General features: G+C 38.9%; 5 protein-coding genes across 6 annotated transcripts in view; 1 reads left to right on the top strand and 4 right to left on the bottom strand.

The window, feature by feature from the left end:
* Positions 1 to 1,310: 1,310 nt before the first annotated feature.
* On the bottom strand, positions 1,311 to 7,105 carry LOC18018446 (sucrose-phosphate synthase 1). Its single transcript, XM_006400532.2, has 13 exons — positions 6,770 to 7,105; positions 6,605 to 6,694; positions 5,761 to 5,996; positions 5,489 to 5,552; positions 4,707 to 5,405; positions 4,249 to 4,362; positions 4,015 to 4,146; positions 3,720 to 3,896; positions 3,304 to 3,357; positions 3,151 to 3,213; positions 2,144 to 3,058; positions 1,916 to 2,043; positions 1,311 to 1,817 (listed from the first exon to the last, which is right to left on the bottom strand). Exons 1-13 carry the CDS (start codon positions 6,950 to 6,952, stop codon positions 1,547 to 1,549), a joined length of 3,126 nt encoding a protein of 1,041 aa, XP_006400595.1. The 5' UTR covers positions 6,953 to 7,105; the 3' UTR covers positions 1,311 to 1,546.
* An 863-nt stretch (positions 7,106 to 7,968) lies between these two features.
* On the bottom strand, positions 7,969 to 9,771 carry LOC18018447 (40S ribosomal protein S8-1). Its single transcript, XM_006400534.2, has 5 exons — positions 9,681 to 9,771; positions 9,495 to 9,567; positions 8,670 to 9,006; positions 8,312 to 8,502; positions 7,969 to 8,214 (listed from the first exon to the last, which is right to left on the bottom strand). The coding sequence occupies exons 1-5, from the start codon at positions 9,682 to 9,684 to the stop codon at positions 8,139 to 8,141; spliced, it is 681 nt and encodes a 226-aa protein (XP_006400597.1). The 5' UTR covers positions 9,685 to 9,771; the 3' UTR covers positions 7,969 to 8,138.
* Positions 9,772 to 10,429: 658 nt separating this feature from the next.
* Positions 10,430 to 14,071, bottom strand: LOC18018448 (translocase of chloroplast 90, chloroplastic). 2 transcript variants are annotated; one of them, XM_006400535.2, is made up of 3 exons: positions 13,943 to 14,071; positions 13,227 to 13,343; positions 10,430 to 12,956 (listed from the first exon to the last, which is right to left on the bottom strand). In XM_006400535.2, the coding sequence occupies exons 2-3, from the start codon at positions 13,336 to 13,338 to the stop codon at positions 10,702 to 10,704; spliced, it is 2,367 nt and encodes a 788-aa protein (XP_006400598.1). In that variant the 5' UTR covers positions 13,339 to 13,343; positions 13,943 to 14,071; the 3' UTR covers positions 10,430 to 10,701. The 2 variants fall into 2 exon arrangements, with proteins under 2 accessions (XP_006400598.1, XP_024011626.1); XM_024155858.1 differs by lacking the exon at positions 13,943 to 14,071 and adding an exon at positions 13,830 to 13,851.
* Positions 14,072 to 15,593: 1,522 nt separating this feature from the next.
* Positions 15,594 to 17,068, top strand: LOC18018449 (U-box domain-containing protein 51). The gene is made up of 4 exons (XM_006400536.1): positions 15,594 to 15,848; positions 15,923 to 16,044; positions 16,138 to 16,335; positions 16,432 to 17,068. The coding sequence occupies exons 1-4, from the start codon at positions 15,594 to 15,596 to the stop codon at positions 17,066 to 17,068; spliced, it is 1,212 nt and encodes a 403-aa protein (XP_006400599.1).
* A 390-nt stretch (positions 17,069 to 17,458) lies between these two features.
* Positions 17,459 to 19,752, bottom strand: part of LOC18018451 (dicer-like protein 4) — a 9,836-nt gene continuing 7,542 nt past the window's right edge. Inside the window, 6 exon segments of the mRNA XM_024155765.1 lie at positions 17,459 to 17,868; positions 17,981 to 18,095; positions 18,195 to 18,477; positions 18,616 to 18,942; positions 19,138 to 19,410; positions 19,502 to 19,752. The exon segment at positions 19,502 to 19,752 is cut by the window's right edge and continues 87 nt beyond it. Of these exon segments, the coding sequence (XP_024011533.1) occupies positions 17,718 to 17,868; positions 17,981 to 18,095; positions 18,195 to 18,477; positions 18,616 to 18,942; positions 19,138 to 19,410; positions 19,502 to 19,752 (1,400 nt within the window). The 3' untranslated portion in view covers positions 17,459 to 17,717.

The following is a 19,752-nucleotide window of genomic DNA, read 5'->3' on the forward strand; positions in this document are numbered from 1 at the left end:
GCGAAATCTTTGGAGTACGAATAGAGTAAATTTAGGCGATTTCAAGACCGACAGACTCAGATTTTACTACCGGCTAGTGCCTCTTATACATGAATGATTCCTTGTACCTACCGGATCGTTTGAGTTTTTTTTTTTAAATTTTTTTAAAATTTTTTTTTTGTAACAAGATTTTGAGTTTTAGAAATTAGAAAGAAATAAGGTTAAGGTTAATAATTTAGAACAGTAAAATTTCACTAGCTACGCTTCATTCAACAATAAATTATGCCTGAATTAAGATCTCTCAAAGGTTTACTTGGCTTTAAATATACAATATTCTCGAACATTTGCAAAAAAATTATTTTGACATCTAGTGAAATAACATCAGAATATAAATTTTGAAATTTTAGTTTTTTTTTGTAACTAAAACTTTCAAACATATAGGATATTAGGATACCAACATAATGAAATGTACTTATGAGTTATTAACTGACAGACAGGAGAATAAGTGTGATATCTTTTATAATCAGTTGGTTGACAATGATTATAGAAACATACAAGCAGCATTTCACATCTTGCTTTTTAGATTATATGTTGTAATGTAAAACAAACAAAAAAAGAGTAGATGGAACATCACTTAAGGTCAAAATCATTGAGTGATTTTAATTTTTAGATGAAATTTGTTGCAAAACTGCGAGATATTAAACCTATATCCGAATAAAAATAAATTTGAGACATTAGTGTCATTTTCAATTAGTTGCCACTAGAAAAAGGACTTAAACTTCTAGAGTTTTCAAAGCTCTAATTATTTAGAAACAACTAAATGAAAGGGCTGCTAAAAATATATTTACAAGGAATCATAAAACTATGTAACATGTAATATACTTATATTGCGTGATATATATGCTGTTTATGTAGCTGTATTTGAATTTTTGTTCTTTTGGCCATTTACGTTTGACAATTTGATTATCTAGAATTCTAGATAATGGTCATGGTTCCTGCTTACGGTCGTGTAAGATTTGTGTTTGCTTAGCCGTTTGGGGAAAGCAGGAATAAGGAACGGCTAATCGGACGTCCAAGTTTCCCAAAAGAGGTGACTCAAGAAACACCCCAAAAAACCCAAATCAGGTACGCAATCTCTACGTGTCTAATTTTACTAATAGGTTATCATAACAATGTCTTTGTTAAATATGGTTGAGAAGAAAATGAGAGTAGCTTTAAAAGACTACTAGCTCAACATCTTTAGTAAGCTTTAATTTAGGATAACTGCCATGTGTTTGCCTAATTGATGCAAAAAAAAAAAAAAAAAAAATTAAAGAAATGGTTTTCTTTATTTTTCTGTTGATTAAATACCGGAATCTTCTCTTTTTATTATTAAAATACTTGCATAAATTAAGTAGATCCGGTAGGTGTCAAAAAGACAACCATACGAAGAGTTCGGTATTTCCGGCAGCTTATGTACGAAGAAGTAATAAGGAAACCAAACCATGTGGTCTTATGAAAAAGATAGTTCGCATTTGGTACCCAACCATTGATGATTGGACATTTGTGCTCGTCTTGTTTCGGAGTTTCAGTCTTTGAGAAGCTCTAGTTTCTTCAGCGCATCACGAACGTTCGAATCTACGGGCGCGTGAACCACGTTGTTGCTCTCTAAGGAGATCACGTCAGTGAGAGGATAGCTCCGGTTAGTGTGCAAGGCGTTGCTTGCGCTGCACGACACTCCCTCTAGAACAACGCTCTTGTGAAGCCCTCCGAGCAATCCTTCGTAATCAGTGTCACCTGATTCGCCCACGAACACCACCATTTTCGCCAAGTCAATGCCCCACCGAACAAACAGATACCTGGTTCACCATAACCGGAACGGCAAGGGCAATTCTTAGAAATGGAAACCATAGTTATTTTAGCTGTACCACAAGTTTTGTACTTAAGATATACTTACCTCAGGGCTTGAATACGAGAAGCCAGCACCGGTATTACGTTTATTCGAGTGCCGTTCTGACTATAAACGACATGACAGCGCAACGCCTGGATTCTCAGCAGCTTTCGGAGTTCTCTCACCGGAGGTACCTGGGAATAAAAAACCAAAAACAAACGACTTAACGGAAAGCTAAGTAGATCCAAGAAGATGTTCTTAATAATGAATGGTGTGTGCCTGAATAAAATTTACCGCTGCAGGCTTTTTTACTGCAAAGGTGTAGCAGTAGTCGGTGGAAAGATGTTCAGCAAGAGTGACTATCTGCTCGTCATTTTCAGATCTTTTATCGTTAACTGAAGACGCCCAACGGATCAAAGTCTTCCTCAGCCCTTCACCACCCCAGCGATATTCCACGTGAGAGTGGTAGTAAAAGTCAACGACGAAAGGACCATCTTCTGAGTTAAGAGATGTGTAGTAGAGATCGCTCCCGCTGTTGCATATGAAGGCGTCGAAATCATTAGGGTTTAAGCCCCCTGACACCAAGAAAGACTGTATCTCAGAGATTGTTAGAGATGTTGACAATATGAACCCAACAGATCCTTCGGCTCTTTCCTTTTCAACCGCTTCTAGAATCCTTCTTGTAGCCTCTAGTGTGTCTTTTTCCCCATCAAAATCAAGAGCAATAACAACAATAAACTTCCTTCTCCGCACCGCCGGGAATTTTCCCGAGTTAACCTCTAACCTCTCCAGTGATCCCATTTTGCGACTATCTTTGCCTTTAGACCAATTTAGGACTGCAGCTTCGATTTTGCTCTTCCTGTCCATGGAGCTCCCTTCTGGATTCATGGAATTATCGTTCCCACTTCCGTCAAATGAAAACCTCAAGTTCAAGGATATATCCTGTATATCTCTCAAAGAATCACTGGGTGACTCAGGTTCTGAATTATCACCGCCATCATCACTTTGCCATTGCGGATGTCTTGGTTTGAAGCTGGTTATGCGAGATAGATAAGTTTTGCAATGCTCTGGCCACGAGAATTGGTGAATGTTCTTCAACCCGTTCTGCCGACACTTTGACCATAGGTGCTTATCAGCAACAAGCTTAAGAAGAGCGTCCGAAATAGATTGCTGATCATGCGGATCCACAAGAAGGCCATTGTCCAGGACCTAGAAGAAAATCTCCAAGGTACATTTTAGAACAAACAAGAAGGTATGTCATAGTCTTGAGGACTTCCAAGATTTATCGTAACAATACATACCCGGTGTATATCTACGGGACCACCATTTTTTGTAGCAACCATTGGCAAACCATGGGCGGCAGCCTAGAGGAAAAATAAGAAACACATTTTACTAAAATGACAAGAATGAGTCAGGAAACAAACACATTTGACAATAAAAGGAAAATAAAATACCTCAATTAGAGTAAGTCCAAATGGTTCAATGAAAGCTGGATTAATGAAAACACCCTGCAGAAATTCCACAGAATAATAAATCAACTAAAGAGAAGAATGGCCAGAAGCATCCTGAGTAATGTCAAACAGTTGAAGCAAACATATGGTAGCATCATAATAGCAGCAGTTGACAATATTTGGAAATGAAATATTTCCTTGTGGATGAAAAAACCCGACAGATCAAGTGTTAGACTTGTTTTCATGGTGAACAGGTAAAAAAACTTAATGCGACAATACATCTAATGATCTTGATTAAAGTATCATGACACAGTCATAATGAACTTAATTTTATGAGCTTAGGTTAAAGCTGAAGAACGTCAACTAAGTTTATAAATCCTAAGTTGTCTGAATTGTGAGACATAATCTACAAAGAGTACCTTTGACTTTGCAGCTAGGCGATATATATCGGGAACATCTGACTGTTTGTGGTGTTTAGGGTACGCAACTTGACCGTACAGATCATACTTGTCAATTAGCTTCAGAACAGAAAGGAGAACAGAAGAACTCGTGCTAGACATTTCATCAATCCCATCACGGTTACCCATAATAAGTGCCTGAAAACCAGAAATATGGAAGATAAGGAAAACAAAATGGTGATCAAACAGAAACATAAAACAAACAAGCAAAGTGTTAGAGAAATGTCTAAAGTCCCTATATATGACATAGACATACCAGGTTAGCAAGCTCTCTCAATGGACGACATTCTCCAAATGCCTTCACTAAAGTCGTGATATTCTTTTTTGGGTCGGGCCTCGCAAGCGCAAGTATCATAGGCTTTCGGGAATTTGAAAAGAAACGCATTATCTGCATCACATACAGAATTTGGAGCTCGAGTAAACTGCTTGACAGAAAGATAATGAGAAGAAGCAAATAAATGTGATGTAGATGCTAATTTCAAGCAAGAACCTCCGCCCATATTGGTGGATCTCGAGAAGTTGGATGTTCCTCATTCCCATCTGCGTCTTCCATATCACCATCATGTGGGACAATATGATTGAACTCCATCCCAGGTGGGATTTTCTGAAGCAAAAATAAATAAACAGAAAATATTTTTATGATACTACAGAAGAGTCAGAAGGCTACACGTAAAAATTCTAATAAGGCAAGAAAAAGCATTCTCCCACCTGAGACATTTTTTTTTTGTCAACCATCCTAAAGCAACACGCGGATGTAATACAAAGATTAAAACTGACATTAATAAATAATAATCAAGCTCTCGGTAAGCATGATTTTTTTTACAGAATAATAGAGTATTAACCAACAATCTACTGTGTTCGTAGCACTAAAATTTCCACTTTGTAAAGTATATTTCAGTCTGTCAATGGTCAATGATCACGAAAATAGCTAGGGTTTAAGTTACTTACAACCATGCGAGGCATGAACCGTCCATAGCAGCTCACATTTCGTTTGATCCTTGCTCGCAATTTGCGCTCCAATATGGGATCAAAGCCATCATAAAGTCTCCATTGCTCATCTATCTCCTGCCGTGTGCTAGTTATTACCATTTCAGAAACATCAAGAGATAATTCCTCACCCTCTATTCGGCGCATAATCTTGTAAGTTGAATTTATTTCTTCTTTTGAGAGGCGACCTTGTTTCAAAAGCTGCTCCAATTTATCTCGACCGAGTGAATGGCCAGTAAGAATCATAGGCACATTTAGCGCACCTGACAGCAAAGCAGCAGCGTCACCAGCGTCAGCATAGTGTCCATGGATAGCAGAAGGCCAAATGGGCTTCCCACCACCAACTTGTTCACCGAGAACATTGGACATTTGCATGATGTGGTTCATAGCACCATCAACAAATTCAGCAATGTGAGGCCATAGAAGTTCTTTAGGAATATACTTCTCCTTTGGACCAAATGGTATCCTCACAATATAAGCGCCGCTACTCTCCCCCATCTCATCTGAGAGATCTTCAGAATCTCTAGGAGTCAGCATTTCCGTCGGTTCGCCATAACTCCAGTCAACATCTGGTGAAGACACTTGCCTGGTAAGCAAGTCAACCCTATAAACTCCTGGCATTGATCCCAAAGCCCGTGCAAGTTCCACAACATATTTAACCTGTAACGTAAGAAGCAGAGTGAGGAGGACTAGCCTAACCTTATACAACATTACATAGTCACTCAAATTATCCGTATCATTACCTGGCCACCGGTATCAGAATCGCGGCCGAGCTCCATGTTTTCACCACGTATGAGACCATGAAGACTGCATGCATACTGAATGTTAAACAACTATCACAAAAGAACACTACTAATACTTTCCATCACTATCCTTGTAAATTCTCAATCGGCAGATCAGTTGCATTATATGCTAAATCAGGTTCAAGAAGGTAAGCCTAACTATAACTTGATTTTGCCAAGTAAAAATGTACATATGAAAAACAAGGCCTAGAGAGCAGACTTTGAGCACATACCTTATCAAAACAAGATACAGCTTATTTCCCTTCTGCTGGCTTGCCCATAACTCCATCGACTCAGCAGAATTAATCCTGGGCAACCTGCTTTTGGGGCCATGAGTTGATACATCACTGACGATATCTCCTTTCTCTCCCTCGGAAAACTCCTCGGACATATCAGCTGTTGCCTCCCTGCGACCTCTCTCACGCTCAAGCCGGCGCTTAGCCAGCCTCTGTGCTTCCTTTTCCTCATGCTGCACAGACATAAGAATGGGCCGACAAAACATGAGTAGTCAATACTTTTAAGATGTTAACGTTCCAACAGCAGAAATTCTGACCTATCCTGTGGGGAAATCACAAGCACAAAGTACCACATCAAGTTCATAGCTATTTCATAACTCAAACGATCCAAGGTCGCAAATCATGTGTTAGGGTCAGCAATTCTCCAGCTCCCAAAGGCAGACAGGAAAGCTACTTAAAGTAATTTTATGCTAAATTCAAGCAAGATCAGTTTAAAGCGACTAGAAACGCAAATACACTTTTCCTCTTTTCTCTTATAGTTCTTCTTACGTTATGTACTTTCTTTATCCTCTTTTTCTTTAAAAAAGAGAATGCATAATGCAAGCAGGAACAATTTGAAAAGGTTCAAATAAGAGGAGAACGAAATTAATTTTTTTAAAAATGACTTGAGAGTCAAACATTTAGATCAAAGTCAAGCTTCAGTCGTGCTGATGCCAGATCAGTTTTCCGAAAGAATGAAACTCGCTTTCTTAAAGTTATGATAAAGAAAAAAAAGAGGGAAAAATGGACAATTCAATAGAACAGTCTGCTAAATTTGAATCTAAGCGAAGAAGAAAAGGACCTGCTTCTTTTGACGAGCGAGATTCCAGATCCTCCAGCACATATTCTCCAATCTTGTGTTCCTCTCCTGGGGACTTCTCGTAGCGACGGCCTAAAAGAAAAAAACGATCATGAACCCTGCCTAAACACACACACACACAAAAAAAAACAGACTGGTGGTACGTACCTTGACCCAGGATCTGTGAAGATCAGTCTCATCGAATCCAGTGATGACTTCCTCGACGAAGTAACGGCTGGGAGTGAATCGGCCTCTCTCCCTGAGAAGAAGCGAAGGGCGAGCATCGTCGAGCGGCTGGCCGACGTCGAGAATCGCCTCCAAGTAACTGTTGACCCAATCGTTCCCGGCCATCTCTGGGAAGATCGTTTGGTTACTTCTGGTGATGGAATAGGGATTGAGTAATTGGTTGGTTATCTCGTACCTTTTGATCGATAGGCGACAAACACTCAGCTGGAGTGTGGGGTTAGTGACGATACACAGGTCACAGGACACGCATCCGTTTCGAACGGCTCAAATCTCTGCTTTTTTTTCATTTTTTTATTTATTTACACTTATTCTTTTTAGTTTTTTTAATATTGTAAAAAAAAACTGTCAAAGAAAATATCTTTCTTCCAAATAAAACTTTGTTTTTTATTAGATTAGAGCTAGACAGTGCAAAATTTAGGAAAAAATAAAAAATTAGGTACTTGACAATTGACAGCCTTTTTATTCCCTTCTTATCATTCATTTTAAATCATACTGATAAGGATCATTTTTGGTTCACACAACATATTTTATAATGTAAACGTCTGTATAGTGTATACCATGTTAAACTAATTATTCTCACTTTTTTAAACAAAATATGAATTTCCGATGACAACATGAGAGACCCGGTGATAGATATGACAAAAAAAACGGAGCATAATTTTGGAATGTAATTTTATTTGCTAACTACATATATGTTATGATTCTATGATATATCGAAAAAAACCGCGTTATTTGCATCATGTTAATTATGTAATACACCGAGTACAAACATTGATATCTGAGTTAAACAAATGATTCAATGTTTGTTAATTGTCATATGTGGGCTCATTTTCTAATTAACAAACTGAATGACGTGTTGTAATAGCGCGTAATTAATAATGACAGGAAAGAGATATACAACGTTGATAATCGAGTTACATTTTTAACAAACTTTCTCTCTTTAGTCCTTGCTCATAATTAAAAAAATTGTAACAAGACAACATCACCATCACCAAACCTTATTTGGTTGGTGGCTGCTTCTGTTAGCTTTCTGTTTTTAATTGAAGATATATGAACAGGCCAATTAGAAGCCCTGACCGAATCAACGCAATTTGATAATAGTTTGAAAGAATAGTGCGATAGGTGATTATAATTTCAATATTAAAAAAAATCCGAGACAAAACCATGGCAGCGTAATACTGATAGGAGTTTATGAAATTCCATAGCAAGCTAATCCAAAAACATAGGTTCTCATACAAATGAAACTGAAAATTCAAAACATGTTTGAAGTTCAAGAAAAGAAGATCGACGTCTAAGCAGCACCCTTTCCCTTCTTCTTCTGGATCTTCTTCTGGTAGAACTCTAGCTCTTTACCTTCCAGAATGTATCTGCACAAAATTTCACAAGAAAAAGACAATGAACAAAAGTGAACTAATGGGGGATTTCAAACAAGACAAAATGAATCAAGAGGTAAGAAATGAATACCCATCAGCACGCCCGCATTGACCAGGCCTTGACGAGATACAAGCCAACAAACGACCGCTTGCAAACTGGTCCTCAATATGGGAATCAAGACTGCGACCCTCTTGACGTTGCTCAATCTTTCTCAGGACATGGTTGCTCTTTTTGGTCTCCTCAGGTGTAGCAGCAGCTGCGGCTGGAGCATCTTCAGTATCCTATATAGTAAACAACAAATAGTATCATAAGCTTCGCTCCAATGCTACAACTATAAGTTTAACATATTAAGTTACAGATAAAAAATAGCAAATGAGAATCAATACTTCAGACTCAGATATCATACAAGTCAACGAATAGATTGACCAACAGATAACAATGGTCTCACCTCTCCTTCCTTCTTGGTGGAGGCACCAGCATTCTTCTTCTTGCGACCAACCTCAACACCATAGTGCTGGAGATACCACTGCTTGAAGGGAGCAGCATCCACCTGTACAATAGCACTCTTGACAAGAGTTTTTGTACGGACCAACTCGTTGTTGGATGCATTGTAGACCACATCAAGGACTCTGGTCTTGCGGGTAACGGCTTCACTTCCCCAGGAGTAGTTACCGGTATCAAGTCTCAAGGCACGCCACTTCACATTACCTCCACGAACCCTGATTCTTCTGACCGTTTTGTTGCTCGATAACTTGGTGTTGGCAGGCTGCCTTCCCATTTCATACCTTCATCAACCAAAACACAAACTTCAAAAACCAGAAGTGTCCTAACAAAGACTCGAAGGTATAATGAATCAGAAGCTCAAGATTTGTAGACATAAGAGGACCAATTAAACAAACAAGCCACTATAAGAGAAAAACATCAAGACGACGTTTCAGCAATTAGAGTAGCATATGATGAACTTTATAATATATTCTCTATAAATACTTCGCCCAACATTACACCTTCGAGATTATAAGTCGAAATTCCAAGTGATTTAAGCTTTATAATAACATTTATCTATTGCCTGGGAAGATTTCTTTAAATGAAATAGGAAATGGAACAAAATATAAGAGGACGGATCAATCAAGACAAACACACGGATTCACAGAACACAACATCGCATGTATTTAAGCTTTATGTTTTCTAGTTCCTCGTTTAACAGATTCTTAAACGTTTGTAAACACAGCATAAAAGACAATATATCGAAAGAGATCTGAATATGTAAACTCACTTTCGCTTCTTCCTCCATTGCTTCTGCTTGCCTCCCGTAGCACGCCTCTTGTGGATGGAGTCACGAGAAATACCTACAAAAATGAGGTTCCATATGAGATAATAGCACCAAGACATTCAATACTAAAGATTGATAAGAAGGAAAGAGATCCATCGGATAGTGAAATCGAGAAGAAAACGTTGGTACCCATGGTAGCCTCTTAGGGTTTCTCCGAGTGATTAAGCGCCGAGGGTGAGAATTGAAGACGAAGAGGTATTTAAATGGAGTATCCGTCTCTAAGAAAAAACCCTAGTAGTCAACCTTTTAAAGGCCTGTTACTCAATGGCCCATATAAATTACTTGGGCCCGTCATAATTCAACACACAATTCTCTAATTTCTGAAAATGTTTCATTGTAAAACTCTATAATGATGCTATTTTCACTGCGACACTAATCTACACTTCTTTTTTGGCTTAAATGAAAGCTTCTACTAGTACACTACTACATATTTAGAGGTCTAGTCCAAAACTTGTCTTGGTTGGGCTGAGGGTCGAACACTGTCTTTCGTTAGGAGTGAGTCTCAAGTGCTGGCTAATCTTTTCCTCTTGATTCAAGTACAATACAAGTGCCACCGAAAAACTCTAGAAATCGAAACTAAATAACATGTATCTCGAGCATGATCAGTCAACTAAAATTATAGCTTCTCCTTAAAAAATGAGGTAATACAATAATGTGAGTTTTCCCAGTTAAATCATATCAAAAAAAAAAAAAAAAAAAAAAGAGATCGCGATGATCTTTTCACTAAGCTCAAGCACAAGGGACAGTAATTTTTTTAGGGACAGTAATTTTTTAGGGATTTTCGAATAGTAAGAACATAACTTATTCCTTCAAAGTTGCATGTATAATAAACGGGTAAATTGAAACCGTTCCTTCGATCTTTGTTTCAGATCTACAGCCGAACCGTTTAACAAATCTTATTCACGGAAACTCTTCTACTTTAAAGATTCAGCTTTTTACAGCATAATTGAGAGCCAAAGGCTATTCCACCTAAACATCACACTAGACCAACAAAACGAGAGTATAACATAAAACAATGGAAGGAGATGAGAATGTGATTCCTGTTTTGTCTTCCAAACATCTCTTGTACACATCGGTTATCTATTCATGTCCAAAATATATTTTCTTGACCTAATTTTAGAGGGAAATCAGGAAAAAAGAAGAAGTAAACTCACAACTCTTCTTCATTTTCCTTAGTAATTTCACTCACAACTTTCTTCCGCCGTAGTAAAGCCTTGAAAATCGTAAACGCTGAGATCAATGCAATCTCCCAGTGCTCAGAGCTATTAAGTTTCACGTTTATCTTCCCCATTTTCCTATTGTTCATGTTTATGTTGACGTCTATGTTCGTATCCCTGTTTGGTCTAAGCTGAGTCTGTAAACCCCAGTTCAAGACAAGCTCTTGGTTGAAAGACAGAGCTGTCATTGTAAGGCCGATTTGCTCGTTTCTGACCGGGTAATCGCTCCCTCTGATACAAGCTTCAAAGCTCCCGCCATGTGCTGTTTGCCCTGAACCCTTCATCTGACCTGCATTCACCGTTAACTTCACCCTCTTCCCAACCAATAAGGTATCCTCAAGCTTTCCGCCCATGTAGTACTTCCCACCAAAAGATGTCAAAGCGACTCCAAGATCGGTTGTGTTGTGCTTAAAAGTTTTTAGCTTTGTGCCTCCTTGAAACGAGTAGACCAGATCTTCCCCTGATGATTGGAGGTCAACAGCTACAGAGAATGTCTGTTCTCTAGAGTCTGTAGTATACGCTGCATTTGTCTCAGATTGGATGGTGAAACGTTGCTTGTCCCTGCTCACCTGTCCTGTAGCTGAAGCAAATAGATTCCTTTTAACTTTTGCAGCTGTCTCAATATTTATTCCATCAAAACCCACATCGCGATCCCAACCTTGGGGATCATAGACAGGTCTAACCAGCCACTGGTCACTTGTCACAATGCATCGGTATCTGTGTGCCGGAAAATCTGAATCAAAACTGTCTGGACCCGCCATGTCAGGCAGTGGAACAGCTGCTTGGTCACTTTGTTCAGTGTCATTGTTGACATTTTCCTCTTCAACAAGCTTTTCATCTCGTCTTCTTCGACATTCTTCCTTCAATTGTTTCTTCAGATAAAGGGTTTCCCTGTAATCAAGCTCATCGAGATACTCTTTCTTCTGAGACTTTGACAGCTTCTCAAACCGGGATTTCCCAAGGATCCGGATTGCAGGCAACTGGTCATACTCATCTTCCTCCTCTAATTCCGAACTCAGAAGCTCGTCTATCTCTTTCTCTGCTTCATCTGCACCTGATGATAAGCGACGGCGCAGAAAAAGTGTAAGAAGATGAGGAAGGGAAGCTGTCCGGGTACTGATTGGCTGTCCCAGGCCAATGCTGTCACGAAATCTCAGTAGAGATTGGACATCGCCAAGAACTTTGGTACAAACGCACAAAAACATAAACTGAGGCTTCCATACCAGTCCGTTTGGAAGAACATGCTCTCCCGCAGGATTCTTTTTACAGCTTGGATGATTCTCAACTAACAGCACAGGGTTTTCTAGTTTCGTATCAGACACAGCCTGATGTATATAGTGCTGAACCACATCCATGCGTTGGCCAACATATGTCTCGTAGTTCACAGATTGTCCATTACGCCCTTCTGAAGCAATTGAAGAATGCGTCATTACAAGTATCGTGTTTAACCATATAGCTGCACCCAGGATTTCAGATATAAGCTTCAGGAGAGGGAAATCACTATATCGCATGTCGATCATATCAAGGCGATCCAAGTAAAGAACTACATCAGGCGGACGCTTCTTAACGTATCTCTTGATAGAGAGCAGAATCTTTCGATTTTTTCTTGTGCTAGAAGCTGAAGGTGGCTGAAAACCAGGGGTGTCAATAAAGGTTACTTTAACTCCACTAACAGTTCCCATAACCTCTTCTATCCGATCTGTGGTCGGTCGGAAAGCATCAGTTTCACTTTTGGACTGACCAAAAATAGAGTTTATGGTTGCACTCTTGCCAACACCTGTTTTCCCCAGGACGAGGATTCGAAGTGAGAAATCCAATTCCGGTATGCCACGTGATTCTTGCTCCCTTGCTAGAGCTTTGGCCCTATCTTGCCTAAGTTTTACTGTTTTCAGTTCAGATTCCTCAGCTCGTATCAGCATTGCAAGGTGTACCCGATACAAAACCTTGGAGACTAGAATATTACTCTGTGACTGCCCAAACCTTTGAACAAGGCGTAAAAACTGTACTTGGAGGTCACCGATCCTTGCTAGTGGATTATGTTTCTTCTCGTTAAGATCAAAACTTGACTGGTACAAGCTTTCAAGCGGAACTTGCTGCTGAGAAAGAGGAAGCTGAATTTCTACATCACCACTGGTTGAACATGGTGTTTCCGAGCGTGCCACTGGTTCTGGTAAAACAGGGGCTTGAGCTGAAAATAAAAATTGAAAGCTATTAGTCAAAGAAAACATAGAAACAGCAAGAAGGGAGACTTTTGAGAAGGATCAAGTAAATCAATTTGGCTAAAGTATCAGAAAGCAAAGTTCAATTCAATTCTAAAAAGCAATGAACATAGCAAATTAAACCAAATTAAAGTAAACCACAGGAAGTGCCTTGTAAAATATGAACCCATATATCATCCGCACCACTCATCGTTCAGGAGACCAACAAAGGATATGAGGAAAGAAGAGAGATATCATACACTGGTTATCCTGTTCTTCATTCTCACGGAAAAAAGGGTCACTTCCCATAAGTGGTCTAGACGATGCCATCGAGTTAGTCAGAGCAAAAACCCAGTCTTTGAAGCCTTTCATTCTACCTGCACAACAAACACAACAAAGAGATGTTTTAGAGGCTAATTGGTAACATTTCGTCTCAGCCAAAGTAGCAATCTTGTTCAAATGGTAAACAACAAAGAAGTCAACGCCGAGCTAGCTAAGATGATATGCAGGAACTACAAAAGGCTAAAGGCTAACACAGCTGCAAAACACTTGTTTTACATAAAGTCGTGTAGGGAAATAGTGGCAAAGCCTTCAAACGCATCTTTATAAGCTAAGAACGAAACCCAATTTCCCAAATCCCATGAATCTGTTTTCTGCAAGTGAGCTCATTGGAACACAATAACCTACGAACCGCAATGAGTCAAATGAAAAAATACTGAGAATTGACGCAAAACACATTTCATACTTAAGAAATTGAAGAGCATCAAAAAACTTAACCTACAAAGTAGATTCAGACCAAAACAGAGATATTCAAAGCCCAAAGAAATTCCAATGGATAAGAAGAGCAGAGTCAGAACCTCTACCACACAAAAATTGTGAAATCCCAGAAAAAGAATTCCAGTTTAAATGAAGGACGCGAGACAGAAATATTGGAAATCCAACAGATTGAATGAGAAATTGAGAAAATCGGAGAAACCTTGTGTTGTTGACAGTGTTGGTGATAGAGGAGCGAGAGACAGAGAAGATCGAGGTAAGACAAAGGGTAGGTTTACGAAATTAAGATAACAAAGAAGATGCCCCCGAGATTTTCTTATGGTTTTGTTTTCTTGTTTGTTTGTTTCTTCTTGCCTGAGGCTAACATGCGCCCCGTATCAGTCGCTACCTACAAGGCTGTATCTGTATGTAATGTATGTATGTGGATTAGAGCTCAATAATCCGCATAGTTTGATTTATTTTTTTTATTTAAAAAATAATTTATACATACAATGTTTTTGGGATTTTCATGCAAAAATCTTATCATAGTCTAAATTAAAAATAACAATAACAATAAGTCAATTAAAAATAATAAAGTATACCATTTTCTGGATTAAAGTCTAGAGTTTTAATACCAATAATTCCATTTTATTATGCTTGCATAATATTCCAGTTTTTTTCTTCTTCATTTATTCGCTTTGTGTGTAAGGCGAATAAATGTCGTGAATTTGGTTTGTCTTAAGGCTACTTTGACGTGTTTTGGAGCTTGAGCTTGTCTTCCATAGGACTTAGGATCATTGTCGTGCTTTGGTTAAAAATGGGTTTGTTCTGTGTTGTTTAAGAGAAATCTCTTCCTTAGTGCTCCAATGTATAATCTTATCCTACTTATAGGAAGATGGAATGCTCTGAAGAAATTTTCAAAACCAACAGGTGATTGGCATTGTGAGCTGTTTCCAATCACGTATCCACCTACTACTATCCATTCAACAGAATTAATATTTCATAAATTTTTTTCAAGAATGCTTGATAACGACTTTCTCTCCCTCACAATTACCACCTTTTAACGTTCATGCCCTCGCCTTTACCAGCTCGGTTCTTTGTTTTGGGATCTCTATCTTGGATATTTGAATATGTTTTTGGATCTTGTTACATTCGGCTCTGTGGTTGATACATATATACCTTGATAGACGGCTATCGAGGAATTTGGACTTTGTATCAATCTGAAAGATCATCCTAACTGATCCATCATCATCACTTGAAGATACCGTATTTTTCTGGAATCGCTGATTCACAATGCCAAAATAACACCTTTGATGATTGAAAACTCCAAGAATGTGAGTAATTTCACCTCCCAACCAATTTGACATAGATAGTTTAGTATTTTGGTGACATAGATAGTATAGTATTTGTGGTGTCTTCGACGTCAGGTCCAACAAGATCTGTTTTTCAGAACGGGCAACGAAAACTGGCAGCCGTTCTTCTATAATTTGTTCATGTTGCTGCTGTTAGTTATTTGTTAATTAATCAACAAATTTTGGTCGCCTGGAGTTAGTTTTCTCCCTGCAATCTCACTTGTTGATAACAGTTCTATTTTTAGCTAGATACGGTTCTCCTCCCAAAGTGGAAGGGCTTTAGTTTTTTATTTTTGTTAACATTTGTTTATTCTTTTAAGTCTTTACAAAATCTCATAATTGCCTCCACTCAGATTCCTCTGTCTTCCTGGTAAATGTGGATGTTTTCTTCTCCAGAACCAGTGACATGTTCATTACATCCTTCTTTAAATTTGCAGAATGGGGTCTTTAAATTTCGCAGTTCATAATTTGCCAGTATTACATATTTCTTGAGAGGCAATGATCTCGGATTTGAGAGAAACTATGGAGAGAAATGAAATAAGGGAAGGGCCTATAGCTATTGCAGTCGACAGAGACAAAACAAGCTGCCAAGCTCTTAAATGGGCTGTGGAACATTATATACCTCGAGGCGGAACAGTAAAACTTGTTCATGTCATCCAAAAATCTGCTGTAAATGCAAATGCACCTTCTACTGATGATGAATTGTCTGAAAGACAACACAGTGATAAACGAAACACTCAGTTTCTTCCAATGCGTTGTCTTTGTATGCGACGAAATGTAAGTATGGCGTTTGCTTATCTTTTCTTTCTTTCTTTCTTCTTCTTGCCTCTCTGATTCATGTCTATTCTCAGATACAAAGCGAAGTCGTTTTGCTTGAAGATCAGGATGTGGCCAAGGCATTGATCGAATTTATTAGCCAGAACTGTATTTCTACATTCTTGCTAGGTGCCTCGTTGAAGAAGAGCATTACAAGGTCGATATTTTTTTTTTTTTTTTTTTGATTTGGCATAATAAACCCAAGAACCTTGTACTGAATGGTTTTGGATGATCTTTGATTGATTTGAAGGCTATTCAAGGTTGATGAGATTCCAAGTAATGTGATGAGATGGGCTCCAGACTTCTGCAGCGTCTTAGTCATATCAAAAGGAAGACTATCAACTGTACGGTCAGCCACTCGGCCTTTACCTCAAGCATTGCCATCTCCTTCTTCAGGGACTGCACCATTGTCACCACTCAGCAACACCGATGAGGCTCCCTCTGAGATGTAATCTACCATAAAAAACCGTAACATCATGTTTATGCCGTGAGATTAAACTTGTTAATGGACTTGAATTGGTTAAGCTCTCTTGGATTTTCACAGGTCATTATCAAGAGAGGACGACGTTTTCTTTGAGGAGTTATCATCCTTTGACACAGATTCTACCGTGAACATTAGTGACAGGATCAGTACAGATAGTTCGGTTCTCTCTTTCTATGAGAAACTTGGGGCTCCACACATGTTGGAGATTCCTAGATTCTCTGGTCTGGATGATGAGAAGTCCAAGATTTCGATCTCTCTAAACAGTCCTTCCGATGAAAAGAGCTGTACATTAGCTGCCGCACTACCACCAATGGATGAGGCCGAGGCTGAGAAGAGAAGGCTGAAGAAAGAGCTGACTGAGACAATGGACATGTACCACGCTGCCTGCAAAGAAGCTCTTATGGCAAAAGAGAAAGCAATAGAGCTCGAGATATGGAAAAAGAAAGCAGAGCAAAGGCTTCAGATGGCTGAAGAAACAGCAACAATGGCCATCATGGAGATGGAGAAGATAGAACTGGAGGTACAGCGGAGAGTGGAGGCAGAGATGAAGGTTGTGAGAGGGAGAGGGAGTAGTACTGATGACAGAAACATGGTTTTGGATGCTCTTGCAGAGTCTCATAACGTGGTTAAACATGAGAGCTTGCTCAACATTTTAGTTGTACTTTTCTTGTTCTATATTTATTTCACACTCAGATAGTTTCTCTTTCTTGTGATTGGAGTTGAGTGAAGAGATTGTAACAATCTCATCTCCTCCAGTACAAGTTTCTCTCGTACATTCTCTTGTATAGATTAATCACTTCTCATTTGTTCCAATCTTCACAATGTCACTCTTGCAAGCAAAATCTTGCCTATAAAATATCGCTAGTTCGTCGTTGGTTGTTTTCCTTTCTCCTTCTGAAGCTACTCTTAAGTTCAACTTTTCATCGAAATCCTAATATTTTCACACCATCTCAACATTCTCATTTGCATTTTATAGTCCCAATTGCTTACTGCATATATGTTGGAGATTGCTTACTGCATATATGTTGGAGTTGAAATCACATAGGATCCTATCTGATGCATGAGAGATGACGGTAAACTAATTTTGTGGGTAGAAACACATAGTTATATTTAGAAGAATAATCGAAGAAAACCTGAGCCTCAAAAGTTATTTGCTACAAGATCTACGGGTCTAAGGTCAGTCTTTGTTAAGAGCTTGAGACCTCCTTCTCCAGACATTGTTTTCCACTTTCTAGAAATTATGTGTCGTTATATGAGTCGATCATATAAGCTAATATGTAGTTTTGATACAATTATATGCCTACGGTAACCTCTCTTTCTAACAGAGATATAGCCACTCGAGATCATCAGCGAAGGAATCCACAATGCTCGAGGCACCAAATAGCAGCTTGAGCAGCCTGCTCTGCTGCACATTTCTTAGTTGGTTTAGCTTCACCATAACACTCCAATGTCATATTTGGGGCATCTTCAACTTCCAGGGTTACCTTATAGGTGAATCTGTCAACATGCACACAGTTGATGACATTAAATCCAATAACTGACCTTTTTCGATGAAGTTTCTAACTCGCTTAAGTTTAATGATCTAGCAGTGTGTTATCAATTTACTTACGATTTCAGGTGGCCTGGTCCTTCCTCCTCACAACATTCAAATTTTGGTGGCTTCCAACAGTTGGCAACACATGTTTCGTGCAAGAGGGATTTTGCGGTTTTGCTACTCGATCCACCTGTTGAGTTAGAAATCAACAAGTCAAGGTATATACTGAACTAAGTTTACAGTCTCCTAATATCCAATCTATTAACTTATAAGTTGTCCATCCAAATACCTGCTTCTCTGATGGTCTTTTGAGTAAGGCTGTCTTCTTTTTCAGATGGTGCCTGAGTGAGAACTCGTCTGATGATGTATGAGCTGCTTTTTTCACTAGTCTTGCTCTCAGTCTCAGGATCCTCGTCAAAAGTTTCTTGGATTTTCAGGTTGTCAACGTCCAGCCCATCAAGATCCACAACATCTATAGGCTCTTCATTGTAGCCAATCAGTGTAGCTTCATTTCGGAAGCTATTCTTCAGAACATCCTCCAACGGATTGGAGGTTTTTATGTGCTCATGAGCCTGAGGATAAATCACACAAAGAATTTCTTGACGAACCAGTTACAAAATTGAACACTAGGTAGCTCAAGAGAGAAATACATCACATCAATTGAAGAAATTCGTGACACAACAGTTTCTTTTGACTCTTTGAAAAATTACCTTCAAATTTGTAATCATCAGCTGTGCAGCCTTTTTTGTGCTCTCTCTTTTGTTCCGACCAGTTGCAGAAGCTGTAAGGCAAGAACCTTTCTTGGTCACTTTTAATTCAACAGAACAAGCACCATCCTTCTTCATCACTGATATTTCCCGGTCCCACTTGTAAGACTGGCAAATTTCAAGCAGTTCCTTCACAGGACTAAGCTGCAAGTTAGACAAGTTTTTGACTGGATCTAGAATTGATAGCATTATTCTCCAGACATGATTCAAGTTGAACCCACAGTCGAGGAAAACAGCCCCCAAAAAGGATTCTATCAAGTCACCAAGAACCTGCATAAAATAACTATATTAGTTTTTCCACTAATATATCCACATTATATTGAGCATTTGTTTTACCATTATCAAACAAGACATGCTCTAAATAAAACGCCAACGAGTTACCACAAGTTCCACCAAAACACACTAAAATACAAAATAGAAGCAGCAAAAATATTGTCTGCATATGGAAGGGAAATCCAAACGCACCTTGGGGCATTTCGGACCTTCAGATGGTCCACTTGCCAATGGTGACGCTGCGAGGAAGTTGGTATAATCCTTTATAGCTTCATGGAGATAATTAGATTCGCAAAATAGAAATCTCTCTAGCGAAAAACTGACAGCAACATTTGCAAGCGCCTTATTATTTACTGACAGCGATCTTAAATCGGTCAGTTGACCAGGTTTCAGTTTCGGGAAGACTGTGAAAAAATAGGAAGTCATCAAATAGTCCAGAACAGCATCCCCAAGAAACTCCAATCTCTGCAGACCCCCAATATAGATAATTTTGTTTTACCATAGATGGATATCAAAGGGGGAAACGAAAAATAAGATGGAAACAAAAAAAAAATACCTGGTAGCAGCCTCCTCCATGCTTGTTGTAAGAAGGATGGATAAAGGCTTGCAGAAGTAGACCTTTGTGGAGGAACTTATAGCCAAGCTGGTTTTCAAGGGACGCCAAATTAAAGCGAGTAGTGAGTGGCATGTAGCGCTTGCTTGCAACACAAGCATCTCTTACTTGCAAGGCCTCAAAATCAGCATTTATACCAATCCATTTAAGAAATCCAATGGCCCCCTTGAAGCCACTGTCAACTAAAAAAGCTC

The sequence above is a fragment of the Eutrema salsugineum genome, unplaced genomic scaffold (genome assembly GCF_000478725.1).
Source record: "Eutrema salsugineum unplaced genomic scaffold, Eutsalg1_0 scaffold_2, whole genome shotgun sequence".
NCBI classification, from domain to species: Eukaryota; Viridiplantae; Streptophyta; class Magnoliopsida; order Brassicales; family Brassicaceae; genus Eutrema; species Eutrema salsugineum.